Here is a 12,518-nt window from a genome sequence, read left to right as displayed (position 1 = left end):
TGCCTCCACAGGTATGTTGTCCGGGCCAACTTCATCCTCTTCCTTGCCTTTGTAACTTCACTCATGCTAACCTTTGTCACTTCCTGGCCCACAAGAACCACTACCTACTACCATTTGTTCTCTCTCGTTTACCCTCATTCATTAATTCTACTAAATAATTATTCCATCTTCCTAGCACAGCACTGGCCTCTGTCAATACCTTGTCATCTCTATCCTTAATCAGATGAAAAATCTTGTATCACTTCTTTCACTATGCCAAAGACGACACTTATCAAAAACCTCTTACCTGCGCTCCTGCCCAAACAGCCGAGCCACCTCCTCCCTGCCAGGACTTCGTGTCCGTGCCCTCAACTCTTGGCGCTTTTTGTCTGAGCGGAAGGCTTCACAGTAGCTCAGTCTACGGGCCCGAGGCACATCAGACAGTGATGTGTAATCCCGGCCAGACTGGCCCACTCTACTGCCTCCACCAGTGGCACTACCGGTGCTTCCTCCACCAGCACCATTTCCCTCCCATGTGGGTGTAGTGCTACTGGGTTCAGAGTCTAGTGAGCTCTGGGAGGAGCTGGGGGAAATAAGTGCACCTGGAGAATGGAGAGGATCTTGGGAGGGTTGAAAAGGGGACATTTTGGGCTCTGCCTCAGAGCTGTACCTGGGATTGAGGGCCCCTAAATAGGAGGATGAGGATGAAGAGGCCAGGGGCAGATGCAGGGGAGGCTGGAAATGCTGTGCAGACGGTGGAGAGGGCTCCGACTTGGTCTTCTCCAGGGAAAAGTAGCCACTCTCAACTCGTACCTTGCGTCCAGTACTTACGGTGCCACTATCTGTGACAAAGACACAATACCTCCTTATTCAACATCTGAATTTTATTACAAACACACACTTCTGTGCCTGAAAAGCCAATGAATTTTCCCACCATCTTGAGTAGAGATACTGGAGTCTGGCCGGCTCTGGCTCAGCTGGCTGATACAGGACGTGCTGCGGCTGCAGGGGATGGTGGCCCTGCTCCAGCGGCTCTCCTCCTGCCAAAGAGTCGCTCGGCTCATCGGGACATGCGCTGCACTCGCAATACTGCTGGGCAGGCAGGGGATGCTTCCTCCACTGCTGCTGGTCACCGTCACCTTTGCAGGGCCAGGCTCCTGGATGTGGGTTTGGGTGGGAAGAGGAAAGGACATAATGGGAAGTAAGATCACATGAAGACTACAAAATGAAAACCATATGGAAAGAGATAAAAGAACAGTCAAACTCCTGACTTCTTGAGGGATACATATACAGCCCAGCCCAATCCAGTCCAGGCATGCCTTCAACCATTATACTGCTCATCGTTATACTGTCCTTTACATTTTGAAGTGCTCAGTGAGAAGAAGCATCATCGTCACCAGCAACAGCACGACATCAATGGTGTGTACATTTTGCTTTTGGACATGTGTCAGAGAAAAAGCATGGAAAAAGCAAAGATAACTGCCTTCATGATTGGTAAAATGACTAATTCTGGGAAGTGAGAAAGAGAATGTGTGGAAAGAAGAACTAGATTGACAGTCTGAAAGAACAAAGAGCCCATTCATGGCTGTTTTATTGAGGGGCACAGACAAAGAAAAACTGCACAGAAAGAATACAATAGAATTTCTAGGATAAAAAAAGCATAGATTTTCTTCATTCGATTAAAAAGAGGACACTAAACGGCACATTTGCATTTATGTTCATAGTTTGATGTCACATACGCAATGAAATCAACAGATTATTGCAGATTAAAGTTTATTAGAGTTCATAAAAAGAGAAAGCAAGAAAGCCCATGACCATCAAACATCAATTTCTCAGCCAGCCTATCAGAAACATGCGGCGGTCTTCACAAACACCGTCAGCATCAGGGAAATTATTGACCCTTCACCAGGATTGCTATGGATTATTGTAAACACAATTTATTAGGGCTGGGATTTCAAAGCCAGAGGTTGAAGCAGGATAAAAACATTTCTCCAAACTGAACTCACTGGGTGTCCATTCATGTCTTCAGTGGAAAAACACTGGCTTGGAGTTACTCCACCCTGCCAATCACAAAAGCCTTTGATGTTAATAGTTTGCTATCTAGTGCTGATTGTCATCAATCTAAGAATGGAAACTGCCAACTCTGCTACAATGATATCACACTTTCTGCATCATTTGAACTCTGACGTATTTCTACTAAATGAAGCAAACGAAACGTAAAAGAATTAGAAAGAGTGATTTCAAGATAAATGTTTTGATGCTGAAGGCTAATCTCCTTTCAGTCCCACTATGAGACACCGAGTAAGTTGTCCGTCATATAATTCTTCTTGCGCTCTCAAGATTAGGTGCTTTCAGTTGCACAACCCAGAAGACAAACATGCGACAGTGTGCAGGTATTTACAACAGCTCAACATTAAGATATCTTAAAAGCGGGACTGAGATGTAGAAACCGCATTGCCTTTTCTTCCAACAACTTCCTACGGGATAATGGTAGAAACCAACAGGTGCATGTGAATGCATCTCATTTTACATGCATGCAAAGGAAAAGGTGGATTCCTGTGATGCTGCATCAACAAGGTTTACACTTAAAAAAAAAAAAAAGTAGAATCCTAACCATCTAGAGCTGAACATTTAACGATCAGTATTTGAATCTGCCCTTATACCAAATACAAGACCAGGACATAAAATTTAAAATATCATAAAATGTCACTCAGCAGCTCCAAAGTGAAACATGAATTGAAAGCCTATGAATGAGAGTGCAGCGGTCTCACATCTCTTTATGATCTATTAGTAGCTTTGTCACAATATTCATCTTTACTTCATTGTTTAAATAAAGTTAATTATGAGTAATTTAAAAAAAAGCTGGAAAATCTTATCGATTGCCAAATACAGGTATGTGCAATCAGAAACACAGCCTCTGATTGGTTGGTAGATTCAACACAAGGCTTCATTGGCTTGTCAGTGGATAGGTAACAATCAGGCTAATAATAATCCCTTATTAACACCCATCTGTAAATATGAATCAAAATTGCTTTCATTGACTTCAAAACCATGGCAACTACACACACCACTGCAGTAGGCATAGGCAGTAGCAATAAAAAAAAAACAGAATTAGAATATAGAACCTCTTGGTTGATGTTTTATAAAGAGGACATTGCATAAACTACAGGCCATCAGTCATTCTGAATCATCTACACAGTAGATTAAGTGTTTTGGATCAACAAAGCAACCCAGAAATAAACGACAAGGTAGCATGGGACAAAGCCAAGGTCATCACTGTGTCACCGCCGTTTCCCTGTGAACGCGGCCGTCAGTGTAAACCCAGAAAGGTCACGGTTTGATTCAGGGCACCATCATTAGGGGAGCCAGACAATGAGCTTCAGAGAGACTTTTGTTGTGTGCGCCACAAGTTTGGCCTCTCATCAAAAAGGAGGTTGAGAAGTGGAGGAAACTGCATGTCCCGGTGGGTGGCCGGCACAGCATTATATGCCATGTTTGGATGTAATCTTACTGCTGAAACAAGTATGGTTTGACAGTCCTGTGATTTCTACCAATAAGGGACCAATAAACGAGAAACGCGCATTTTCGTCCTCAAATGGGACTGCTGAACTCGATGCGTTCAAATCAGAATCGGAACATTGTGTGTAATTAAATTTGTATTTAATGTATTCATGGATTCCTCTGAGGCTTACCGCTCTACAGCGTAGTTCATGTGGAAAATGAACTTGCAACAGCAAAGTCATAACATGGGCTCATGGTGTCTCTGTTGAATATTACCACTGACTTATTTTGACAAGCATCCGTTATCATTACCCTCGCCAGCAGGTCGTCTGCTCTGCATCGATAAAACTACAGTTGTTAGTACAAATATATGACTGATGAAGGTATAACTCACAAGCCATTTAATGGATGAAGAAAATCCAAATGTTCACAATGTGAATCTTGAGCTACCCTTAAGTATGGATAAACTGCTCTCGGTTCACTGTGAGCAAGGTGCAAACACTTCACTTGTGCATTCAACCACTAAGAATATTCGTACAGCACTTGCCATAAAGGATATTGCCACACAACGGCCTTTAAAAATTATATACCTGTTGAGTGGGTGGATCAACCTTGCGTTTTTTCTTCTGGTTCTGCTTGTTGGTCCGAGGGTACACAGTCAGAGCCTCCTGCCACCTGCAGATTCAATGTTGTGATCAGATACGTTGTAAGGCAGAATATGCACGTTGCATTAAGGGAGGGAGGGGGGGGTGTTTTGTTTGTTCAGTAGTGCTGTTGAAGGTGCAACCCAATTATGAGGCTTACAGCTTGGGTATTGCTTTCTGTTGCTGGATATATGGGAGCTTGTGAACACAGCGAGGGGCTGCAGCAGCAGAGCGAAGAAACAATTCAAGAATGTGCAGAGTCATTGCAGCGTAATGACGCTGAAGCATGGTCCGAATGATACAGCAGGGGGCAGAGCAGTTTCGGAAGCAGAGGCACAACTCTTCTCCCTCATGGAAGCCTCTTATCTCTGCCTTCTTAAACGAAGCAGGGAGTAATACAACCCAAACTGCACACGCGAGGCAAGTTTTTTGACCGCATGTACCAAGACACAAAGTCAGACTGCTGACGTCTTACCCGTTGATGATCTCTTTACACTCAGCCCGTATGAAGTGCTCTCTCTCAGGGGTCAGGATGCACAGAGAGTTCTTCTGACCCGTCCTGGTCTCCCCATCGATGACGTCCGAGCACTGGTTCATGTTGATTGTACCCTGGGGCAGAGTGCTGGGCTGGAGAAACGCAGACGAGGTGTTAAAGTGTTAAATGTGGACGTCAACAGACTCACTCCACGCAGACCGTCTCCTCACACACTCCACCCCAGCATCAATTTTCATGCCAAGCATTGCATGCCACACACCGATATAGCAGCGTGTGCTCTGGCTAGTGTTCTCGTTTAAGTTGCTGTGATATTTTGAAGGTTATAAAGGGTGACAACTGGAATTATGAAAGTAAAAATGTACGGCTTACAATTTAGATGATCAAATAAACCGTCCTACATCAAGATAAGAATATTATGTGTGTGTTTATTGGTTCTTCTGCCCAGCTTGACACGGTTCTGTTATATATTTCACCACTACAATGTTCTGGACAGACTCGGCTGTGGAAAGTCTGTTCCACTCTTAAGCAGTGAAAGTTCACAGAATGGTTTTTAGTTTAATCCGTCTGGTGCCCAGCTGTAAGGTAAAAAACCCAAATATGCATGCTGGCATTGAAACCGTTTCAGCTTTAAATACCACAGAAGATCCACAGCGATACTATTTTGTGTACAGGTTTCATATGCAGGTTTATGTTAGCACACGGTGGCTTGTGATTTGGCACCTCCCATTCACAGTGAATGAGACGTGCTAGCTGAACTTGCGAGGGAGAAGATAGTGTGTTTAGAGTCCATTGAACCGCCTCAATCAAAATGAACACGTGACACACACTTGGACAGTACACACACATTCCTACAAATACCACCTCGTCAGAAAACATTCTGATTTGCTGCTGACTAAGGGATTCGTGCGTCTTCAATGAGGTGAATGTGCGCTGTGTAACTAAACAGACCTTTGGCCAGACTTTCACCGAACGCAACAGACAGGCAGAATTACAGACGGCAAAATACTACACATGGTTCTGATCTATAAGTGCCAGGTAGCTATAGATGATGAATTACAGCCCTCTGCAACCGGAATATGTTCGTAGATAGAGTTAGAAGTTAAATTAAAAGGTATCACGCTCCCGTTAGATAAGGACCCAACTTTGCTGCGTGACCATATCCTGTCAGCTGCAGAGCAACTGAAGCTGATGGTTAACCTCCGATGTGGACAGACAGGCCAACGGATTACAGTCTGTGGTAATCCCACCCTGTGGGTGGACCACAGGCCCCGTTTACTCCATCACTGTTAAATGTCACTTCCATTCCCAACTCTTTTACCACCGTCCGTATAATAGTGTGAACCACGTTCAGAATTTAGCACAGTCATGAGGATAGCAGATCTATTCTAGAGCAAAGAGGGGAGAAAATAATCAGGCAGCTTGTTAAAACAGGCAGCATAACTGCACAGAGGCAGTGACTGATTTGGGAATTCTGTTTTGGTTCAGCTTCAGATGTCATGGCTTAAATGTTTGATCGGAAAAGGGCTCTCAACACCAAGATGAGAGGCCAGGGACGACAGCCGGGCCTGACAGACACACGGACAAATAGACAGGAAGACAGCTGTGCAAGGGCCTGCGCCCGCTTCAGACTGGACAGCGAGACCGGCGTCAGCTTGACCTGAGAGCCCCGTCACCGTCAGGCGTGGCCAGACGAAGGAGATTTGGTGACGGAGGGTTGGAAAAATATGGGTTAAAAAAAAAAAAGGAGATCAAGTCTCAAGCTGGACGAGAGGAATAGCAGAATATAAAAAAGTACGTTTAGACCGCAGAGCCATCCGTCTGAATAAACAAAAGTAAGTTAACCATGCATGAGGTTTGTCCTTGAGTAGGAGTCAGGGGAGGATCAGCTGCACAATATATCACATTCTGGGAACTGTTGTAACAAGCAGCTCGTAATCACAGCACCAGAATCTCTTGGAAACCATAAATCAGACTGACAACAGCTCTGATTACAAACGGATGTTCATGAAGCTGCTCACCTGAGAGACTGGAGTGTTTGTGCAGACACGCCGTTTGTGTATCCTTTACCCTCGTCTCACGTGTGTGCCCTCTCTGCTACCAGCAGTGTCGACTGGGCATCAGCGCACGCCCCCCCTGCCATCGTCCAGTGGCTCTAGCCCCCAGACCCAGGGCCCCCCTGAACCCACACCTCTGTCACCTAGCCTAGCCCCAGTCCCCTTTCCCTAGGCCACTGCTCTCCACAATGGACTCTTTGTGAAGTAGTACTATTTAACACAATGTGGGATTGTCAGTCTCCACAGAGCCACTCCTCCCTCTTAACCCTCAACAAGGAAATGGCTGAGGGACGAGGGGCCCAAACAAATGTCCTTTTGTGATCAGAGAATGGAAATTATGAAACTGGCATAAACTTATTCTAGTCTCTGAAGTTGTTCAGACAATAATATGAATGCCGTCTCGATGGGAGTCATTCAGCAGGGGCAACGGGTACAAACCAGTTAAAGATTCGGTTTCTGTCTGCCAGGCTGGCATAACTGGAGGTCACTTTGAGTCACAATCTGCATTTATTGTGACAAATCCTTGAAAACGACCATCAAAGCAGCAGCTCGACCGTTACTGGAATATTTCATTCTCATAGCAAACATGTTATTTTCTCATTTGTTGCACAAAGATCATGCTGTCTGTTTGCATGATGTGATAAATATTATCCATAATTTTGTTGTAGCATAAAAAAACAGCCAAATCTTTTTTTTTTTTTTTTAAACAGCAAGCTTTCAGAATAGAGAAACGGTTTGTGGAGGAGCGTCGCTGCTGAAATACACATTTTATGAATATCTATTGTCTATAAATAGCTAAAGCCCATCTTTCCCCTCCATAATATTCATACGTTTTGTCATCTCTGTCCAGATGTTGTGCAGCATTACAGCAGCGTTCATTGGGGACCAACTCTTTAGAAACTGCTGCTCCATTTATGCATGCATGCATGCCTTTGCACCCTTGGCTTGCTTCACTCTTGGCCTTTCTACAGTTCAGCAAAACATCCCATTTTCCCTTATGACACAGGGAGAGAAATATTTGCTTCTTTTGGCAGCATGCTGATGGTCCAACATTCATTTTTTATTTATTTTTTGTTGTGCAGCAAATTCCCTCTCTCTGCAATGAACATTTTTGGATTGAAAGCAAGAGTGCAGTTAAACTGACTCATTCAAAAGGAGCATGAAGGAATGAACTGGCATTTAACTATGCCACTTAGTCCCATATTTTCAACATCGCTCTTCTTTTTAGCACAGCATTCACCTTTTATTCCTCCGTAATTTCCTAATGGTAGGAATACATCTAAAAACATTGCTCAAGGACCAGCTTAATGATGAACACCTGGAAGCTGATGGCCCACATCTGTTATTTGGTATTAGGTGCCAGTTTGTCTGCCAGCTTTGGTGATGACAAATTCAAAAGCTTCACAGACACATTAAGTTACTTTATGCCGTTTTAGATATGCAACAGCAGGTTTTCAAAGTTATTGACCTTGCATCTAAATCCATTTTCCTCCCATATTTAGAGACATTGAAGGAAAAGTGAGGCTGATGAACTGGCGCTGCTTTGCCCTGACTCATGGATCATGGCCGAGAATCGGGTCTCTTCAGGGTCGAACGTCCTCCGTTCATTACCAATAGCAGTAATTGTGCAATGAATCTTTCCTTAGCAACTTGGGACAACAAAGACGAAAAGATTTTTGATACCAGAGAGTACGCAAGCAACCAGCTGCAAGGAAATATCCTCAGGTGCCAGATGGATGGAGTCGCTTCTAGTAGTTTTCAAGTGGAATATTGAAAGGTCTGTCCTTCTTAAATCCATATTGATCATACAAATACATAAATAATCAGTCCAGGAAGCAGAGTTGACAAATTGGACAAGGACAAGATTATAATCAATGTCCTCAAGTATACACCGTCCTATCATTTGATCTCAGCATCGCAGCAATGCTAAGCTGGTGCAATCAGACATATTTACTTTAGCTTTGCTTGTAATACCAGGCCTAAACCCCTGGCCTGCACTTTAGACAAACATCTAGCTCTATAAAAAGCCATATGGTGGATATCTGACATCTCCGCTGCAGGCTCAAGTACAGTCCTCCAGGCACATCTCATGCCGCTGGTATGCAGCGAGTAAATTCAGATCGACACAGACGTGAGCTTCGAGCCTGGCTACGGAGCAACAACACCAACTCACAATGTGATATTCTGAAGAGGCCAAACAACAAAAACAAAAATATCCCAATGTGTTTCACATACATATTTCCAGCATGTATTTCAGAGTGGGCCGTGGGTGGTAGAGGTACTGGTCCTCTAGCAGTAAATGGTAAGAAGACGTGGGCGGCTGAACATTGCTAGGCAGCCAGCAGTCGACACATGCAGAGGAGGAGGAAGAGGAGGGAGAGTTGGAGGATGAAGATCCGCTCGTACAACAGAATCCTTCTTAAAAAAGGTGGCTACAATTGCACAGTGGGTCAATCAGATGGAAACGCATGGACCAGATCGTTCCCAATAAATTCACGCACGCCGTTTATCTATTGCACATTCTTTTCTTATTCTGTTATGTCCAAAGAATGTGAGAGAAGCTTTGAGACAGCGAGTGTTTATGTAATGTGTAATATTATATCAGTGATTACACAGATAGGCAGAGAGTAAAGCAAGCCAAGCCAATCTCAGTGCTGGTGACAGAGGAGATGGGCCGGCTGGAGAAACAGGTGGTACGATCAAGTTGTGTCATGTTGCGTTGGCTGGAGAGACTGTGCCTGTCTGCAGGGAATAATTGTAAGTGTGACTTCACAGACATTTTCCTTTCCTGCTATTCAACACTGACCAACAGTCATCAAATCTGCTTGTTCCTTTGCTGTTGCCATCAGAGGACACCCATTTCGAGTTGTTCTTGTTAACTTCAGAACTAAAATTTCCCAATACATGAAAGATGAAATCATTCGCCGTGAAACAAGGACAGTGCTGCTGTTGTATGTTGCACTTATTGTTTGTGGAACACTTCTATGCAATTTAAAAACACAGAAACATTGTTCAGTTCCGCGTAAATGGGAAGAACCCCCCCCCCCAAAAAAGGTCATAGAGAAGGGTCTTTGTTGTGTATCTCCCTGCAAACGGGACAGACAGACTGCCGTTTGTCCATGGGAAGACTGAGGCTCAGGAGGCGGAACGGTCAAATGGTCAGCGGTTCAATCCTCTGGTCCCACAAGTCTGCATGGCCTGAACTTGCTCTCAATGGTGTGTGTGTGTGTGTGTCAACTACTATGTTGGTTTAGCACATTGTTGTCATTAAAATTAATTGATTAATGCCTCATTATGATCAGCACAGATGAGAATAAGGATTGGCATTAACCCTGCATACTGCATTGTTAGTAGCTCTACTGACGAGCATAAGATCAGTGTAAAAGATACCTCAACAGAAAAAACAAACAAAAAAACATGCCTCTGAATGGAGTGACTAAAGGTTCAAAAGGGAAAATGAAAATAACAAAACTTCAATCTTTACTCACTTCCAACTAAAACCAATAAAAGTTATTGCAGCCACTCGTAATATAATGATAGGATACTACGCAATACTAAATTACTGCATACTGGGAAATGCGTCTGAACATGTCTGGAGATTGTTGGTAGGTTTGGTCTACCCCATTACTATTAGTCAGTGTTGATCTATCAATGCCCTTATGCTTGATCAAATACAGTGCCGGTCAGTCACCGACTGTTGGAGCAGTAAATCCTAGAATTAATGGCAATTAGATACGTATATACTTTCACTGCAAAACATAAATGAAAAAGAGTAGCTCAAAGATCATCGCCTGCCTTGCACAGCTTGCTGTAGCATCATGCTGTGCTTTCATACAGCACTCTGGAAAGCAGGCCAAGGCAGATAGACACTCAGAGTGCTGTGGCTACTGTAAAATTGCAGCTTCACAATGAAAATAATTCTTATCTAATTACAATAAACTCTTCAATAGCTTTCACTCCACCAGCTTCTGCCTAATCTACTCTATGATACTCTGCGCAAGACCTGCAGTCAAACTTCAATCAGTTCCTTATGACTACAAATCTTCAAATTAGGCAAAAAGGAATGGGAAAAAAGTGAAGGATAGGAAAATATGAAGCGTTGCCTCGTGCCGGGCTGGACTGCTGGTTGGAAGATAACCTTCCAGAAACTGGGATGACTACAGATATTTTTAGTCAATTCATTTAGTCACAAAAACCTAATTAAACTATTTTGTGCCCAAGAACCAATTAACATTAAAAATGTCAAAACTAGTACAAATTCAATACAACTTTATCATTTGTTTTCAGCAAAGGAAAACACTAAAAATGCTTTCGCACGTGAAATAGTAAATAATAAACAACCGTGTCAAAAATAGCTCATTTCTACTGAAATAATTACTTGTTCAGTACATAATATTGGGTCAGTCAGTACTCAAAAGGTATTGAAGCTCATTACCATGTTGAGTTATATCAGCTGAAAAATGTTAAATAACATTTCCAACCGAAATGATTTACAGTGTGTACCTGGGCACAGGTATTCTAACGCGCTAGCATGCTTCAGGTTATCAGCTTCTCAAACCTGTGTCGGCATCCGAGCACACCGTGTACAGGAAAAGCACAAAGTTGGCCAAGACGACAAGATAACTTTATATCATTTCATTATTTTTGTGTTTACTATGTCAAATATGCTTTATTTAAAAAAAGGGACTGCCATTTGGACATTTAAGTAAATCAGGTACTGAAGTTAGTCCAGTCCGTGGCTAAAATGGGAATATTGGACCAGGTCCTGAAGTCACTGGTGTGGTGAAATGGTGAGAGAATCTCCCAGTATTAACTAACAACAAAGAAACATACTTAATTTCCAGAAATTGAAATAAGAGCTTCTAGATGAAAATCATGGCACCTGCACATATAAAAGTTGACTATGTGAATAAATTTTACCGTAGCTGTTGAATCCACACTAAATACAAACAAACCCAGCTTTGCTAGCTGCACTGAATTTCTATAAATATCTTTTTTCTTTGACTCCCTGAATTTAACAGGTGGTTGAAGCTGCAGGTCTCTAAGCCAAGGTCAAAGGTCTTCCAATGCTTTGGCACCTGTTCTAGCGCTGACAGATTAAACTGCAGCTGTGGATTCTGCAGGTCATCACAAGGCAGCAGCCTGTTAGGCTACATTCACAATGTCAGGCCAGAGTTACTTTTTTCCCCCTCAATGCAACAGAAAAATCTTGTTTTTTTACAGATCAGATTCACATCCTGTATCTAGCTCGAATGTGAATAAAGGTAGGGTCTTCAAACCAAAATTGATGTACTAGGAGTGAATGTCGGCATTAAGGAAGCCAAACAGTTAACCGTTGAGCATATGCAAACCGGTTCACTTGGGAGGACAGCGACTCCCTTGTCAGTGTTCCACCATATGCTCAAATACGGTGGAACACTGACAATCTGCACTTCTGTGTCCATCTTCTCTCTCCGGCTGCTTCATTTTGCTGCTGTGATGCTCGTGCTCTGAGTTGAAGGCAGCGCTCATATGCAAGCTTGCTTTGCGCTCATTTACTTTCCATTTCTTGCACTCTGATTTGAGCTCACGTGTGAATCTGGTCATATTTAAAAATGAATAAATGAAAAAAAAAAAAAAAAAACTCAGGAAAAGACTAGGATTGAACAATATCAGTCCACGGCTCCCTTATAACCGGTCTTCATCCAAATTAACTGAAAACGAAGGAGATATCTTAAAAGGAATTTAAAGTCACATCTTAATCTAAATGTGAGGTATAATCCCCATAATCTGGTTACAGTGGTGTTCTTACGTGGATAATTAAAGCAATAGTTTAACTTTCTTGAATTGGAATTGCCTCTCTCA

General features: G+C 43.0%; 1 protein-coding gene across 1 annotated transcript in view; it reads right to left on the bottom strand.

Moving 5' to 3' along the window:
• Window positions 1–12,518, bottom strand: part of si:ch73-103b11.2 (rootletin) — a 39,986-nt gene that overhangs the window by 16,588 nt on the left and 10,880 nt on the right. Inside the window, exons 4-8 of the mRNA XM_068754872.1 lie at window positions 4,600–4,751; window positions 4,071–4,155; window positions 881–1,136; window positions 650–821; window positions 287–562 (exon numbers count right to left, since the gene is read on the bottom strand). Of these exons, the coding sequence (XP_068610973.1) occupies window positions 287–562; window positions 650–821; window positions 881–1,136; window positions 4,071–4,155; window positions 4,600–4,751 (941 nt within the window). The remainder of the gene's footprint in view (window positions 1–286; window positions 563–649; window positions 822–880; window positions 1,137–4,070; window positions 4,156–4,599; window positions 4,752–12,518) is intronic.

Source organism: Brachionichthys hirsutus, chromosome 21, assembly GCF_040956055.1.
Source record: "Brachionichthys hirsutus isolate HB-005 chromosome 21, CSIRO-AGI_Bhir_v1, whole genome shotgun sequence".
Taxonomy (NCBI): Eukaryota; Metazoa; Chordata; class Actinopteri; order Lophiiformes; family Brachionichthyidae; genus Brachionichthys; species Brachionichthys hirsutus.
This window is presented reverse-complemented; position numbering and strand designations above follow the sequence as displayed.